This window comes from Petaurus breviceps, unplaced genomic scaffold (assembly GCF_028583685.1).
Source record: "Petaurus breviceps papuanus isolate PSGF00001 unplaced genomic scaffold, PetGlider_PUasm1.0 532, whole genome shotgun sequence".
Classification (NCBI taxonomy): domain Eukaryota; kingdom Metazoa; phylum Chordata; class Mammalia; order Diprotodontia; family Petauridae; genus Petaurus; species Petaurus breviceps.
In genome coordinates, this window is record NW_027186361.1 from 239,610 (window position 1) to 257,514 (window position 17,905).

At 39.5% G+C, this 17,905-nt stretch overlaps 1 protein-coding gene across 1 annotated transcript in view; it reads left to right on the forward strand.

Annotated features, from left to right (window-relative positions):
* The first annotated feature begins 239 nt into the window (after positions 1-239).
* The window catches only part of CUL4B (cullin 4B), a 44,018-nt gene continuing 26,352 nt past the window's right edge, over positions 240-17,905 (forward strand). The window contains exons 1-7 of the mRNA XM_069102158.1: positions 240-349; positions 929-1,498; positions 4,929-5,044; positions 14,931-15,034; positions 15,518-15,587; positions 16,730-16,803; positions 17,497-17,659. Coding sequence (XP_068958259.1) covers positions 322-349; positions 929-1,498; positions 4,929-5,044; positions 14,931-15,034; positions 15,518-15,587; positions 16,730-16,803; positions 17,497-17,659 — 1,125 coding nt within the window. The 5' untranslated portion in view covers positions 240-321. The remainder of the gene's footprint in view (positions 350-928; positions 1,499-4,928; positions 5,045-14,930; positions 15,035-15,517; positions 15,588-16,729; positions 16,804-17,496; positions 17,660-17,905) is intronic.

Sequence of the window (17,905 nt, forward strand, 5' to 3'; positions counted from 1 at the left end):
CGAGGGCTTTAACCTCTTTTGCTCTTGCAAAGTTTCTAGACTTCTGCTCCTCCTTCAACACAGGTTTGCTCCTACTCCCCGCCCTCTAGTGCCTCGCTGCTGCTGTTGTCCCCGCCCCTTATCCATTACGTCACCGTATCCCCGCCCCTGAGGTTTGGAACGGGCCAATACGAAGGCGTTTCCCGGCCGGGTCGTCCCGCCTCCACGCTAAATCCGCGCCCTATTTCTCCTCCTCTTCTCCCACTCCGCCCTCTTCTCCCACTCCGCCCCCTTCTCGCACGCTCGCCCTGCGGACCTCCGGGGTTCCGAGGATCGGGCGCTATGAAAAGTGTTTGCCCTGTCGCTGCCGGTAAGGGGTTACGGCGCCAGCCTCCCCGCGGGGAGACCCAGAGGAGTCTGAACGGTGGGAGGCGTGGAGGGCTACGGGGAGTGAATCAGAGGTTCGGGCGGCCGGCGGCTGCCTCTCCTCAGCTCCCCTCCCCCCCCCCCCCCCGCGCCCCCCCCCCCCCCCCCCCCCTTCCTCCCTCGTTCTCTCCCTCCCCCCTCCCGGAGCCCAGCATCTCCCCTCCCGGAGAGAGAAAAGGAGGTGGAGCGGGCGCTCTCCAAGCCTCCCCCCGCCGCTCCTGGAGCCAGGCGGGGAGGGGGAGAGGGAGAGAGAGAAAAGCAGGAGGGGGGACCAGCCGAAGAGTCCTGGTCCTCCCTCCCTCTCCCTCCCCTCTCCTCCTCCCTCCACCCTTCACCCCCTCCCTCCCTCACTCACTGACTGGCTCGCTCCCTTCTCCTCCCCTCCCTCCCCTGCATCCTTGCTTCTCCCTCCCCCCTCACCCCGGTCCTGGATGGGTTGCTTTTCCACCTTTTCTTTCTCGCCCACCCGAAGGGCTTCATGTTTCCCAGCCTATTGACCCCAGCATTTTCATGTTTCCAACAGGTTTCTCATCCCCCAACCCCCCAGCTGCTGCTGCTGCTCCTCCTTCCCAGGAGGTCAGACCTGCCACTGATGGTCATAACAGCACTAGCTCCACTTCGGCCACCTCCGCCTCCTGTTCCAAGAAGAGAAAGTTAAACAACAGCAGCAGCAGCAGCAGTAGCAGCAGCAGCAGCAGCAACGAAAAAGAAGACTTTGATCCCATCCCTTCTTCCTGCTCCTCCCCTCCCCCGCCCCCTCCCAAGAACTCCTCTACATCCTCTTCTACCGCCTCCTGCCCAGGGATTTCAGTTGCCACCCCCAACCATCACCACCTCCAGAAGAAACTGCGTTTTGAGGACTCCTTGGATTTTATAGGACTTGATGTGAAGATGGCCGAGGAATCGGCATCATCTTCTTCACCTGGTCTTGCTGTATCTCAGCAGCAGCAACTTAAAAACAAAAGCTTATTAATCTCCTCTGTGGCTGCAGGGCACCATGCAAATGGGCTGACCAAAGCCCCCACTACCATCTCTAGCTTCACCAACAGCAAACCAGGTTCAGCCAAGAAATTGGTGATCAAGAACTTTAAAGGTAACACCAGCTAAAATCTGGAGTGTTTTGGGGGGGGGATTTATGTTGGGATAAAAACCAACTGAGAGTTAGTTTAACACTTAGTGAGCAGCCCTATGTAGTTTGCCCTTGGGGGCAGACTCACAAAGTTCTGTCTTTTGGGGGGAAGGCGATTCTTGTGGGTGGGTGAGATTGTTTACATTAATTGCCTTATGTTTCCTTGTACTGACAGATATGCTGTGCCTTTCTCGGATATATTTGATATTCTTTCTTCACCATTAGTGCTAATGTTTATTTGTACACTTAATTCAAAGTGGTTACTACTGTGTTTCATATTTTACGGGATCCTCAGTTATTGCCTCTTTTTTTACAAGTGATGAAAGCTAAAACTTAAAAAAAGGTTGATTTGTTCCAGAAGTCATACGTAGTCTTGGTAACTCTTTCTGCTCGGGTCACATTTTGCTCTACTTCTGAAATGCTAATGAATTGATGCAGTTTTCCTTCTCTTCTCTGGTGGCCAGGTAGCAGGTTTTTGCTCTTAAAAAAATTGTCTAGTTTCTTGAGCATGAAGGACATGTGTTAGAGAGAGTCCACAGTTTAGTGCTACTAGGAGATTAGGTATTTTGAACTTAGCATTAAATACCTTTATATGTTGATAATAATTTGTGTGTAATGATAGTCTTGGATTTACAAGATTAGCTTAGTTCTAAGCTGAAAACTGCAATTGTCTTGAAATGTCTTGTATCTTGAAACAAATTACATTTGTTTGGGGAGGAAAAAGGACTGTTTTTGTGTTTTAAGTACTGTATCCTTGAATTTGAAGTATAGACAGGGAAAGGAGATTTTCTAGTTCTTAATTCCATCCCAAACATCTTTCCTAGGCTTGCAATTTGTGGTGTTGGTGGTGTTAGTTGTCTTAAGAAATGGAGTTTCTATAGTTTCTTTCCTTCTGTCCTTAATAAAGATCTTTAAGAGATGTGGTTTTTCAAAAAAAATTTGATTAAGCCCACTTCTCCCTTTTCTTTGTCATGTATTAGTGGTTTTTGCTAAACATGCATGAATCTCGGTCAACTGCCCTCTGCTAATGGTGCTTATTTTCAAGGGTGAACACTCGAGATGTTTTGTACCTCTTCATCATTTTATAGCCGAGCCAGCCATATACAACTCAATTAGTCACCCCTCTTAAGGCAATCCTCTTAGTCATTTTGGTTGCTTTTTCCCAGACTATCTCTAACATGAGCACAGCTTCATAGCATTGGAGTGCTCTGAACCAGACATGCAGCATTATTATCTTCCCTCCCCATAGAACTGCAGAGTGCATCACATTATGTACTTCACATAGAGGGTACATAAAAAACACTGCTCAGTGTTTCTCTTTGAACATATTCAGTGTCTTGTTCCTATCACTTTTGCTCCTAGAAATACAGGTAGCAAAGTAAGGCTTTCACACCTAAATGAACTGTAATTATTTATAATGTATGACTGTGCTTGTAGATTAGGCTCACTGTTCCAGCCCTTGAATAATCTGCTTAATTTTTTTTATGTAAGGAATTTATTAAATGAGAACAGCTCCCAACATGTCATAGAGTGTTAAAACTGGACATAACCTTCCAGTTCACCTCGTCCAACCCCCTGTCCTGGCACATTACAGTTTTAGCTCAGTCGCCTGTACTTTCCTTAGCTATATGGCAATGCCAGATGCCATGGTCACTGCTTCTTAGCATCTGCTTACTTTTGAAACTTTGCCTTTCCTAACCATATTTTGAGAGACCATAACCTTATCCCCACCTGCAGCTTTTTTTTCTGTACACTTGGTTTTAGAGGCATAAAATGCTTTTTATACACAGCAATAGTCTTAACTATTAACTGCCCCACTAGTCTTAACACAAGTCAGGTCATCATATCTATTTTCCCATCTGTAAATTGTGGTTTATGGTACTGATCTATACCTTTCTGTAGAGTACTCTAGAGACCTCTGCGCGCAATGTATTATTGTGAAATTGAAATCACTTGAATAAATTTCTTCAGATGCATGTGAATGAACTGAAAAACACTTATTTTTTTGCTTTTTTTGGAGGGCAATTGGGATTAAGTGACTTGCCCAAAGTCACATGGCTAGTAAGTGTGTTAAGTGTCTGAGGCTGGATTTGAACTCAGGTCCTCCTGACTCCAGGGCCACTGCTCTATTCACTGCGCCACCTAGCCACCCCTGAAAAACATTTTTGATATTAAAACTTGTTGGGTTCTTTACAAATTTTCTATATAGTGTAACAAGTTTTTATGGATAATATCATGAATACTTGATCTTCATTTCTCTGGTTATCACTTAATTCATCTATAAAATGAGGGCATTAGCTCATCTGTCCTCGAGGTCTCTCTTCTAACATGTCAAAAGATTCATTCTGGAAAGTTAAGTTTAATGGACAAATTTCCAAGTTTCCTATGCTAGTTAATATTAAGGAGATTAGACTCTCTTCATGTTTATGTAGTCAGTGTAGAAATGAGGAATTTACTATTTCATGGCAAGATCTTTTTTTCTCAAACCTACATTTGTATTTTCTTTCATTTCTTTCCCACCCCAAAACCTTTTGATTTTTGCTGTAATATTTTTGCCTTAGGTAAGGAGAGTGACCTGTATAGTGAGTGGGGAGGGGGTGTGGGAGGGTAGGTTTAAGGAGTCTTAATTGTCATTTGCCTGAAAAAAAAGGCTTAGGCATGCATACAATGAACTCTGAGTACTGTGATCCTTTGATGTTTCCACATTTGTTTAAGAAATAGGTTGTATTTGTTGTGGCTTTTTTAAAAAAAGGTGTCCCTGAAGATTTTTGTTTTGAAAAAAATTTTTTTTTCTCTGAAAATATAGTTTGATCTGGATTAAGGCCCTTGCTTACTACTGATAAATGTCTATATAGAAACTCATGTTGATGTTAAGGCTGTATATGTGATGGAATGAAATTAGGATTCTCATTCTGATTTTGGAGCTGGCTCATCCATACCTTGAATCTCACTTTAAGGATTATTGGAACTCTGTAGGAGGAAAAGATTTGCTGGGTGTCTGGAAATCGGGGAGGAACAGAAGAGAGTTGGTTCTAATACTTCTATACTGTATGCAAGGTTTGTAGACAATATCTAAAAGGTCTTGATTTGAGGTGATTTTGAAAAGTTTTTGCTTGCTCTATCTACTAAGCTTGAAGAGAATGGTTACTTTAATGTTTAAGTAGGTATAACAGTATAGTTGGTGTTTACTTGGCATGATTAACTGGCCCCTAAACATAACATTTTCGCCCAGTTGGTTTGCTAAATCTCCATTGTATTTGAGAACCACTGGATGAGCAGTTAATTCCATTGCAGACCCTTCTTTAAAACATAAGCTGCTTGATGTGCTTTTTGGAATCTCATGACAATGGCTCCTACATAATCATTCTGATATCAACCTTTGTTTATCTTCTAGAGAAGCCTAAATTGCCGGAAAACTATACGGATGAAACATGGCAGAAACTGAAAGAGGCCGTAGAAGCCATTCAGAACAGTACTTCGATAAAATACAATTTAGAAGAGCTCTATCAGGTATGTCTGAGTTTGAATCTATATATTACATTACCTCCAATAGAGTTGGCTTGCCTGGGATTTTCCTTCTCTGAAGCAGTTTTAAAGTAGGTTTTTGTTGGGCTTCAAATGCCATTGCCTTTGCTCCTTACTTGGTTTTGTTATAATTGTCAAGTGTGAGGTTCTCTCACATACTAGGTGTGTCTATAGCCTTTGTGTACATGTGCCCGTGCTTCACATACACAGGGACTTGGTTACTGAAGTCCTCATATTATAAGACTTGCTATAGGCTTGACAGACAGAGCATGAAGCCAGTCCTCCATGGACCATTTCAAGGAAGTGCCTCTGAGAGAGACTTGGACATCACCCAGTTTCACTGTAGCATGTCCTGAAGACTGGGTTCTAGTGTCTTCAAAAATGGACATTTGCTACTGGCTGTGCCTGAGTGTTTAGAAAGGCCAGAGCAAATACATGATCTGTTTTGTTAGTTCTTTTCTGTCTGCTGATGCTCAAAGGGCCTATAATAGTGTCGAAGAAACTCTTCTCTGCCTTACCCCTAGAATGGGTGCCTGTCTTTCTTAGATTATGGCCCCCTAATTTGGTCTGTTCTTACTTCTTTCCTTCCTCTTTGCTTCAAATCTGTCTTAGTGAATTGCAGTACCTTTGAAAGAATTTTATTATTGAAAATTTTTTCCCTTTTCTTATGAATTTGATGAACATGAACAAACATGACCATTTCCCCATACAGAGAAGCCCCGAAAGAAGACTGCATATGAAACTGTGAATCTCCCCTACAATGCCCTGGCTTGTCTCTTTGTACACTCAGCTTATTAGTTCTAATACTGCCCTGCTTGTCTATCAGTTGTAGTACTTTGAGAAATTAATTCAAAATACCACTTTTTGGGCTTGAATTGATTTAGTGTTCTTAGCTGACTAAAGAAGACTTAAGCTGGAGAGAAGCAGCTTTTGTGATGAAAAACTTGTGAACAATTAGAGCTATCTAAAAGTAGATTGGGCTTCTCCTCATTAGAAATCTTTTAGCCAAGGCTGGATAACTACTTGTCTATTATTTTGTAGATTGCATTCTTCTGATACCAGCTAGCCTCGGAGGTCCCCTCTACCTCTTGAGACTGTGTGATTCTGCCAGAGTAGTTTACCATGCAGTAATTGGTGGTGTCACTCTTGCACCAAATTGCTTTAGTGACTTGATACATGACTATTATAATTGGAGGAGAAAAATCCTCAAATTTCATATCGGTAGAATCCCAGGAGGAAATTTTTTGGTGGGTTTTTTTTTTAAATCAATATTTGTAGCATTCACCTACATATTTGAATACTTAGGCAGCTGGTTCTCAAATAACAAAATAGATTTTTTTTTCATACAGTTCTGGCTTTTCAAAATTTCTAATTTACATGTTAGACTATTGTGTTATACTAGACCCTAAGGCACACAGGAGCCGTGTAGCTCTTTTGGCTAATGGTGATCTCACATGTTTCTCCCATCGCATGTATAATTGAAGACTATTCCATCACAGTATTTGAAGCATGTTATAAATTTAACTTTGGGGGAAGAAAAGATTCTTCCATTTACTCTTTAAAAAGTATATAACTTTAATTTGTCTTGACTTTTTTCCTAATCATCTTCATTTTTTTCCAAATAGCTTTTAGCATTTTTATTTGGATATGATTGTACATGGGCTATAACCTAGAAATATGCATTTAAAAATTATGCTTTTTATAAGAGATGTGGATTGTTAATGAACCTAATTTAGTTGGCCTCAAAAATTTTTCTAAGCTTTTGAATTGAAAAGGTTTTTTTTTTTTTTTAAAGCAATCCGGGTTAAGTAACTTGTTCAAGGTTACACGGCCAGTTGTTATTATTTTTGTGTGGGTGCCCAAGTATCTGAGGCCAGAACCGATCCCAGGTCTCCCTACTCTGGGGCCAACGCTCTTTACTCACTGCGCCACCTGGCCGCCCCGAAATGAATTTTTTATAATACCTTAGTATACACATATTTGAAGGGAAGCACTTGTTGATTCTAATTGTTTTGCTGTTTTTGAGGCCTAAATTTAAAACTTTATTTTTTGGATTGTTCTCACAAAAAAGATTATTGTGAGTTATTCAAATGTTGAAAAGATGCTGGGGTAGTGTTTTCACACCACCTGGCTTTCAGGTCCCTGTTTTGTACTCCAGGCAAATTCATTGTGTTTTTGTTTTTGTTTAAAGATGAGCCTTTAGCATAGATTGTTTGCGTGCTTTGCCCGATTTAAGTTTTCAGTTTCTAGGAAAGTGTATACTTCGAAGTTTTCTTTCTTTTTGCACTAGGAATACATCCCAAATTAGCACACAGATTTTGAGACTGGGCTTAAGTAAGCACAATTCCATTTCTTTTTGTTCCAAGATGTTTATGTGTTTAAACTTTAGTATGTCAAAGCACTGTAGTTTTTGGGTGTGGGGTGGACAATTCTAACTTCTGTAACTTGAAAACCATTAGCCATAGGCAGTGGTTGTTTGTCTTCTTGAGTGTAAATTGTATGAATATTGTTTCGCTTGGTTATTGTATTTTTTAAGGGCCTTCTCTCTTTTTAAAAAAACATAATAGCAATTGATTATGTGGATAAAATTTTCCTGCTTGGCTTCAGAATAGCTGGATGGTAAATGGATGGCAATTCAACAAATGCTTGTTAAGCACCTGTGTGCTAGCTTCTCGGTGAGATACCCAGATCTCTCAGTCCTGCCACTGGGAAGCTTCACATTCCAAATATGCTTCAGTAGACACCATTAACCAGGCTGAGAGAACAGTTCTGTTCCTTATTCCACAAAAGAGTATGGGCTGTGATTGGATTTGTGTGACTCAGGTTGCCTCAGCAAAGATTTAATTTCTTGTGTGTCAAGGTCTGTTTTGGTTTAATAAAGGAATGACTTTTACCTTTTCTGGTTATGTATCAGTCACATAAAAATTTAAATATGTGTAGGAGGAGGAAGAATAGTAGTAGTTGTAGTAGTAGTACTAGTAGTAGTTGTTGATAATGATGATGACATTTAGCTAGCTTCCTCATTGCATTGTTAGCTGGAAATAGACCTGAGAATATTATTCTTATTTTCTATCTGGGAGTCTTTCTGATCTCTAAAGGAAGAGAAGTTGAGCAGTCTTCTGCCATAAAAGCAGGCATCTTGTTGGGGCAGTTCTCTGTGAAATAACTTTTTAACTACTGGGCATTTTGGGTAGTGATATATTTCTGGCGTAAATAGGAGAAGGAGGTGACTAGCAGCAGTGCAGAGTATCTTTCCCTGGGTGAGGGAGGCCCTGATCCCTTTTAGTTAAGGGAAGGCTTTGGTGACCTCCTTAGCCCTGCCTGGGAACTGCCTGTTGGATTGAGCTAAAGTTTGTTTACTTCTCTCATGCAGGTGACTGGGGTCAAACTTGAGGCTGTATGTCATTGTAGGGAAAGTTGGGTTTTTAAAAAACTCACAGAAACTTAGCAGTGTGAAACATTGCTAAGTTCTTCCTAGGTTATAATCATTAGTGTGATTCTTGGAAAAATTACCTACAACTTGGTACTCTTAATTTTTAATAATTTCACTATGTTACATGGACCTGTTTTAAAACCATTAAGAATGTGTAAAAACTAGCTAGCTAATGAGAGTTCTGGTTGGCAGTGTAGAATTGTTTTTATATACATAAAGTCTCCAAAAAAAGATATTGCAGTAAGCAGGTATTGAATCAGAGAGAGACAAAATTAAGGTCAGTGCTTTGGAGAGGAAACAACAAAATTCGATCTCTCTGTTTCCTAGGTCTTCAGGTAGAGAAATTCTGGGTTTCCGTGGATTTAATCCTCCTCATTTTCCTTTCTCTTCTTCCCAACAAAACCCACTCCTTACCCCCTTTTTCTCCTGCTCCCACACAATAGACAATATATTTTGGGAGCATAGGATTTGAATTTTAGCTCTAAAGCCAAGACATGACCTATAGTTCTTCCTACACTCCATTTGCTGCATGCTTCTGTTTTCACTGGTGAGTGAGTTTTTCAGGCAAGTAAGTGTTTGGGATGGGTATACTTTGGAGAGGAGAGGCCAGAAGTAGGATGAGTAAATCTAATATATTTTCTTGTCATTAGCTTATATGAAAGAAATAAATACATATACATTTTATATAAAATCTTACATGTAAAAGATTTACAATTTTGAAAAATCTGTTTTCAGCTTAAGAGTAATTGCCAAGTGGTGAGGATAGTTGGTTGGCATTATAATTGAAAATGACTGGTAGCATGAGGTAGTAAGTAGGGTGCCAGACAGACTTGGAGTCAGGAAGATCTGAGTTCAGATCCCTCTCTCAGACACTTGCTAGATGTTAGACCAGAGACAAATCACTTTCTCTCTACACCTCAGTTTCCTCATCTGTAAAATGGGGATAATAAGAGTACTAATCTTTCAGAGTTGTTACAAGATTAAATCAAATGAGATAATATATGTGTAGTTCAGTAAGAGCCTTAAAGCACTATAGAATTATTATTCATCTTTTTGTGAGTGAAGGGCTTTGTGAATTGTAAAGTACTATATATAAATGGTGGTAATTGTTACCATTTATATACAATTTTTAAAAAATAGGATATTATACCAAACTCCATGGGCTCTAAAAATTGTTTTGTTTTAGTGGAATTTACGAGTAGAGAATACATTGCTAAAATCCCAGAGCCGAGCCCAGCCCCAGCTTCAGTTTTCTTCTTTCAGTTTTTTTCATGAACCTGACAAATGTCAGCCAATGTGAACATTTCTCTATACGAAGAACAGCAAAGGAGGAATCCATATGAAGCTGTGAATCCACTGTACTGCCTGCAGCTCGGGTTTTCAAAAGACTGTATTTCAGACTTAACATGGTGGTTCTAACCTTACCCTGCTTGTCTGTGTCCCTTTTTGAACTGCCTTCTGCTTGCTTCTGTGTTTTTCAAAATAATTCCTTGATGCTTTTGTCTTTTTTAGTATCACTATCAATAGTCATGGTACTCCTCCCTCCCCCCCACGTCCTACTCCCTGCTTCAATACATTGAATTGTATTGAATTAATAAGTTTTATACAGGTGAGCTTGCTATGGTGATATTTTTGTTTCGATTTAGCATTTTCTGGTTACAAAGCATTTTATTTCTGATATTTTATCTTCACAGTGACCCTTTGCTGATGTTATTATCTTCATTTTACCGGTAGAATCATATCTTGGTGTCATAGATTTCTTTCCTTGCCTTAATAGCTGTGGAGCTATGGACAAGTCACTTGGTCCTTTCTGAGCTTTAGTCCTCCCTTAGGACTTTGGAAAGAAATTCTGATGAAATCTGATCCCAGAAGAACCCAAAGTTGCCCCATATCTCCCCTGGAGCCCATCTCTTTCTGGACATTGCCATTTCCATATCAGTCACCACCATTGTGCTTTTTTAAAAAAATGTTGAGATTTTGTGGGTTTTATTTTTTCTTTTTGTCTTTTGGATTTTTAAAAATTCCTTTGTAACAATGAAAAACAGCAAAATCAACTAACAAAGCCAGTGACATCTGATAGTTGATGGGGGAGCTTTAAAGGATAACCGCTACTTGATGGCTGAACAAAAAGAACAGTAACAAGCATTAATTGTTGAATGTACTATCAAAACCAAGACCTTTTTTTTGGTCTTAAATAATTGCAGACTTGTTATCTTTTGTCTTTCCATCATCTATCGTAGCTAAAATATGGAAAAAGTTATCTGTGTCCCCACGTTCATAGTTCCACAGATCTGTAGAGGAGGAAGGGGGTAGATGTTTTCTAATCTCTCTTCTTTACTAGCCCTCCTTCTCCTTTTAAAAATTTCTTGTCTTTCTTCTTTGGGTCTAAGCTTGGTCATTATAATTGCACAGCATTCAGTTTCAATTAAAATCTGGTGTTTTTTTTTTTTTTAATTAAAAAATTTTTTCCCCGTTATCAAGCATTTTTTTTCTTCTTCCACCTCTCTCTGCCGAGAACAAAATGTGAAACAAAACCCTTTAACAAAGTCAAAACATTCTCATATTTGCTGTGTCCATCTTGAGTCTGTCACCTCTCTGCCAGGAGATGGATGGCATTCTTCTTAATCCTCAGTCCTCTGGGATTGTTGGTCATTGCCTTCAACAGCATTCTTGAGTCTTTGAGAGTTATTTATCTTTATAATATTGTTGTCTTTGTAGACATTGTTATCTTGGTTTTGCTCAGTTTACACTGCATTAGTTCATATAAGACTTCCCAGGTTTCTCCAAAACTGTCTCTTTTCTTATTTCACGGGGCATGGTTCTGGCATGATATGGCAATGAATATGGTGTTCCATTACATTCGTGTAACATAATTTGTTTAGCCATTCCTCAGGTGATGGCTGCCCCCTGAGTTTTATTTCATTCATTTTTTCAGTGACACCAGCTCTATCTTTTCACAAATTCCCTTAAATTTAAATAAGGTTTCAAGGGACTTGATAAAGTTCTTACCTTTTAGTTCATTAAAACTTTCCCTCGACATTTAGAATTGATACCATGAATGTCTGAGTGGTAGTTTAAAATGTAAATGATCAGCATCATCAAGTGTCTCTCTTGTGCACAGCATTACAATCTCAGGGACATGAACATTTCCAGAGCTCTGTGATGAAATGACAGTAAATCTTTGATAATAGAAGGCTGAGATCTTAAGCATGCTGGGAATATCAGATGATAAAATGAAGTAGAGACTGATTTGACCCATTTCTTTGCTGTCCAAAGATATAAAACCTGGACCTTTCAAAAGCACTGTGACTAACAGGGTCAGGGTCCAGAGACTTGAGCTATTTGCTAAGATTACTCATTGTAGAAAATGTGCAGTATCTAAGCCTTCAGCTTTCTGATATGAGAGTTTCTATAGTAATAGTATTTATTGTAATGGGATTTTGCCATCTCAAGTATCCTGTTTGCATTGAAAGGACAGCTAAGATTAGAGTCCTTTCATCAAATCACAATTATCCTTCAACTTTACTTTTTCTTCTAAAGTCTGCTTAATGATCCTTCATAGAAAAACTGTAACTCCCAAATCATTCACAGAAGCCATGGCACCAGACATACTGAGAGATCCAGGGCCTGGGAGAAAGACAGAGGTGAAGCATGTATTTCATCATTGGTAGGCATTCCTTGAATATATACTTAGAACAGGGTACTGGACTAGGGAGCTGGGGATCCTAAGGTCCAAAGACAAAAGAGCCCAAGACAAAAAGGCCTGAGCCTATGAGGGGATTAGAATCAGGTTGGAGAGGCAGGACATTATCCCCCCCCCCGCCCCTGCCATCACACATCTTACCCAATGAATGGTAGAGATAAGTGCTATAGGAATACCGGAAGTGATGATTGCCAACTGGGGCAGTCTGGGAGGGCTTTGTGAAGATTGTGGAAGTCTTGAATGCAAGGACTGGACGGCATAGACCAAAAGAAATGAGTGGGGAGGGCAGTCTAGCCCAGCACCTTTTTGAATAAATGAGGGAATTGCTAGGGGTTGCCTGCTGTAGGACTCAGTTGAGATACTCTTTAAGGAAAACCTATTTCTTCACTCAATTTTCCAGGAAGATGAGAAAGAAGGTCTCATTCTAGATGGGAGGTGGGGTAGTTGCCTGAAAACTTTTCTCAGCCTGGTTTGATCTCTAGACCCTGAAGATTAGAATGTAGTTTCCAGTTTTTACTTCAGCCAGTAGATTTGGTCATCCCTTGGAACTCAGCAGATCTTTAGGAATCTCCTGTGGTGTGCCTAGGTTTCTTCTAGGAGATTGAAAGAGGAAAAAAAAGAATAAGATAAGGTCCCTGATTTCAAGGGGCTTAGAATCTAGGAGAGGAGATTAGCCATGCACCAAATGAAAATAGAAAATAGGGTGATTCCACTGTCAGGGCTCACATGAGGGAAGATTTCACTTCTCTCCGAGGGGGAAAAAGGGGTAAAGAGCATTTCTGGGACAGAGAAGTCAGCAGCCAGGCGGCCAAGCGGCCAACCTTGGGACATTGTTCTAGCATTAGCTAGAATATAGAATGGGTAAAAAGAAGTTCTAGGAGATAAGGCAGCTGTAAGCCAGATCTTGGTTCTCCACTGCCATACTGATGGGAATGGGCAGCGAGGAGTAAGTGAATGATTTGGAGCAGGGGAACATTGTGATGATTGATGACCCTGAGATAGACCACTGGACCTGGTTATGAAGAGAGAATGGGGCTAGGAGATCTTAGGAAGCAGAGGTAACAAACTTGCTGTTTTCAGTTTGGGGGTGCCTGTAGGAGAAACCAAGGATGGCTCTGTTTTGACCCTGGGCAGAATAGTGATGTCATTAACAGAAAAGGGGAATTAAGGAGAAGGAGAAGGTTTGAGAAGAAAGAGAAGTTCTGTTCAGGGCTTGCTGTTTGAGTGTCCACAGGCCCCTGATTTGGAAACGTTCATCTAGAGTATAGACGAGAGACTGAAGGGTATAAGATGCAGCTTTTCATGAGCAGGATATTAGAGAGGAGGAAAAGAGGGCCTAGGGACTTCTTTTGCTGTTGATTGAGGCCTATAAAGGAATATTTTTTACATTTGTCACTACATCTGAATTCTTATCAAATTTCTTCAAAATCCTTTTACTCTCTGTGCCAGCTGTTTTACATTGGAAACACATTTGGTATACATAACCACGACACTTGGCAGCCCGGAGGTTGTCCCTTTGTCATCTAGTCCAGGCAGTAAGAAGAGAACAATTTAGCTTCTATAGAAGGACAGGAAATTGCAATCATTTGTCTTAGGGTTATCAGTTGTACTGTTTTGCAAATTTATATTTGGTTAAATATTCTTAAACTGAAACCTTATGTGGGAGAAATTCCTCATAATTATATATTGTATCTCTTGTTAGAAACGTCCTGGTGACATTCTCTGCTTTTTCCAGTTGAGAAAAATTTTTTTTAAATTATAGGAAGCAAACTTTTAGCCCACTGTAGGTATTAATCTTTTGATTGAGGTAACAATGGTACCCAGAGAGGTATGCCTTCACGTGCTGAAGAAAAAGAAATTGGGATTTGTAACAAATCAGTGTGTAAGTAGATAGCTTTTGTATGTCACAATTGCTGAGAATTGAATCTCCTCTGGGCAGTGTCTTAATCTTATCTACAGATGTGTTCATTTCAGCAGAATACTTGACTAAATCTAGTGACTTTTATCTTGATGTGTAACTATTCTCAAGTATGCTGGCTAGTTTTTTAAATAAATATCATAAAAGGGTATTTTGATGTAAATCATTGATAATGTGTTCCATCCTTTCTTTAAGATGGTATTTGTGATTGGTCTTTTTTTTTAAATTATTGTTTTTTACAATTAATAAATATTTCCTTTCTCCATATCAATCACCAATTTGAAAAAGAAAAACAGAACCCTTGTAATAAATATGCATGGTCAAGCAAACCATTCCCACATTGACCATGGCCAAAAATGTTTCTTTTTCTGTGGTTTTAGTATATCACTTCTGTGAGGAGTCAGGGAATGTTCTTTATCATCCCTGGAATCATCGTTGATCAGAATTAAGAGTTAAGAATCTTAATTCTTTCAAAGAAGAGCTTTTGACCATACAAAGGATAGAGAAGATCATAAAAGAGAAAATGGGCACTAACATATGAAGTTTTTTTTTTTTTTTTCACAAATCTAATATAGTGAAAATGATAAGGGAAACAGTTAACTAGGGAAAAAAATTTTGCAGCAAGTTTGTCTAACAGTTTCATTTCTAAGATAGATGAAGAACTGATTCAACTTTATAAGAATAAGAGCCATCTCCCAGTTGATAAATGGCCAAGAGGGTATGAGCAGGCAATGAAAAATCCAAGCTCTCTTGAGCCTTCTGAAAAAATGCTCTAACTCACTAATAATGAGAGGTGTATATCTGTTTAATCTTGCAGGCTGTTGAAAACCTCTGTTCCTACAAGATCTCTGCAAACTTATACAAACAGCTGAGACAGATTTGTGAAGAGCACATCAGATTCCAAATTCACCAATTTCGAGAATATCCTTTTTAGGGCACAAACAACATGTAGCACATTCCCTTTTTTTTCCCTTTTCATTCTTTCTCTGCATTTTCAGCCCAGTTCCATTTACCTTTCTCGAAAGAGAAGTAGCAGGTTTTGGGTTTTGGAACTGTATGTTTATAATCTAATTTTACAGTGTGTGAGGTTAGTACCAATAAAGCGCACTTTCAGCCTTGGCCTTTTCCCCTAACGAACTTCCACTGGGGATGGGGCAGGGAGAATGAAAATTCAATTAGAAACTGGAAACGTGGGACTTAGTGTATGGAAGTTCTGAGGGGGCTTCAGCTCTGCCTTTAGGGCAACCTTGAGAGGAAACACTGACATTGTCAAGAAATTGTGCTATTGTCTGGGATTGTATTGTGTAGCTTCATTGTATGGGACATTCTCCATGTTTGTTTTTAAAACTGTTTTCATGTATTACTTTGCATTAGACTGTTAATATTTTCTTAACATCCCTTCATGGATTCATTGGACAGTGTTCTCTTCCTAAAGAAGATAGATAAATGCTGGCAGAATCATTGCAGACAAATGGTAAGCTTTATAAAGAAGTCTTTATAGTTAAGCCAAAAATACTGGAGTAGAAACATCATTAAACAAGGCCAAGAAAGGAAAAAAATGACAATTAGACGTGGTTCAAAGATAATTTTTAAATCCTGGCAGGTACTTTTTCAATATTTGTTTTTGTTCTTAAATAGATATTTTTGCTATTTTAAAATCTTAAACAGAGATAGTTGTTCATTTTAGATTAATTTGCATCTTAGTTCAAAACCTCCTCTAAAGTCCTACTTTGATACCCTATCTCATGGCATGGAGGTGAAGGCTGTACCAGTGGAGGGTAAATTTTGGCAGGCCCTGCCAAGCTAGAAGGGCTCTGCTGATGGGCCTGGTGACTGATGGGATATCTGTAGGCCAAGACTTAGCCAGCTATATCTAGAAAGGCTCATCTGCAGGGTGAAGACTTATGGTCAGTGTAGATGGAACAAGTACCCACACCAATGAAATTTAGAGATTCTTAAAGACTTGGGTTTTAATGTCTTTTGCCCATCTTGTTTTTTAAAGCTCAGCATTCTGTCCCATCATAGAATTGGCAGGTGTTCTCTATATAGAATCCTATTTGTGGTTTCTGGGTTTAAGCCTGGTCAGAGCCCAAACTTTCTGTTATCCATTTGGATCCCAGTAGATCTGGTTTTCCATTAATCAGCCTGCCAGCACGTGGTACCCTGGTACATTGGAACCCCAGCTATGCCACTGACTGTAGCCAAGGGCAAGTCACTTGCCTCTCCAGGTATTATATCCCCAGGCTGTAAAGAAAGAGGATTTGATTGGATGGTCTCTGATGTGTTTCTAATCTATCACAGATCCATAGTTTTAGAACCTTCTTTACCCATGCCTTTGGCCACCAACCCACTTCCATTGCAAAGGAGTGTTGCATGTAACTCTCCATGTTGTTTCTGAGTAAGGGGGAAATAGGATTATTCTATAAAGTTTCCCTTTCTGAAAAATCCATATGAATAAGATTAATGGGAGAGAGGAGTGTTGATTTCACAAGTGTGTACATGTGCACTGCAAATCCTTTCTGCTTGCTTTTTATTCTCTTTAAGTCTTTTTATGAGCAAATGATATTTTACACTTTAAAAAATACGAAAATCGGTATTTATTTTCTTTCCTGGCAGATCATGATCAGGAGCATTTTTTTGTTCCTGGATCGAACCTATGTTCTTCAGAATTCAATGCTGCCTTCCATTTGGTAAGAATGCCCTCAAATAGATAAATGGGCTTATCTGGTACAACTCTTAGCACTGACTTTTGATAATTTACACTGCTGATATCTTCCCAAGCCATTTCTATTTGGCTTTGAACTCTGGTTAGCAATGTAACTTTCCTAATATCATGGCTTGTGCATACTAAAATCTTTTTGTATTTCCTTAGTGCATATCAGTGGACACAGTTAAGATAGAGCTGTGTGTTGGAGGAAGCTAGCCTTGTGTTCGAGTGTTTGCTTTGGCATATCCAGAGTAGATAATTTCCACACTACTTAATCAATACTGACATCATCTGTACTTGGAGAAAGCACTGCAAATTTAATACCAAAAAATGGTTGTTTAAAAAAACTATACTCTAATTTGGGCCAGTCTTTATTGATCACTCCTTTTTATTTATTAATAGTTTGCTTTGAAACTGTGCCAGAGACAGCACCATAAGAAAACTTAGGCATGGAGAAAGCCTGAAGTTTAGGCTTGTTTCTGGTTAACAACAAAAAGTATAAATGCATTCTAATAGAATATTTCAAAAAAAGTAAACTTGATGTTTCATTCTGCCCATGCACAAACTTTGTAAAGTAGCTGATTCAAAACTTAAGAATCATAATTACAATTTGTGGGAAAAGTTAACATTTTCAAAAGTTGCCGATTATTTAGGAAATTGTTTGGTTGACTTTCAGGGACATGGGTCTAGAATTATTTAGGACCCATATAATTAGTGATCAGAAAGTCCAGAACAAGACTATTGAAGGCATTCTCCTTTTGATTGAGCGGGAAAGGAATGGTGAAGCAATTGATAGAAGTTTGCTTCGAAGCCTTCTGAGTATGCTTTCAGATTTACAGGTGAGTGTTTTTTCTACTTCCTCCACTAAAGTTCTTTTCTGATGATTCTTCATAGTGTAAAGTTGACCCTAGGTTCTCAAAAGGTATTCCAGCAAAGTGTAATTTCAGGGAGGCCTTACTGAACTGGAAAGGCTCCATCCATATATAGGCCTAGTGACTAGACATCTGTATTCTGTGAATCAGCCTAGCTAAATTCAGGGAACTTCATCACCAGGACAAGATTTTCGTCCCTCACAACTCTCAAGC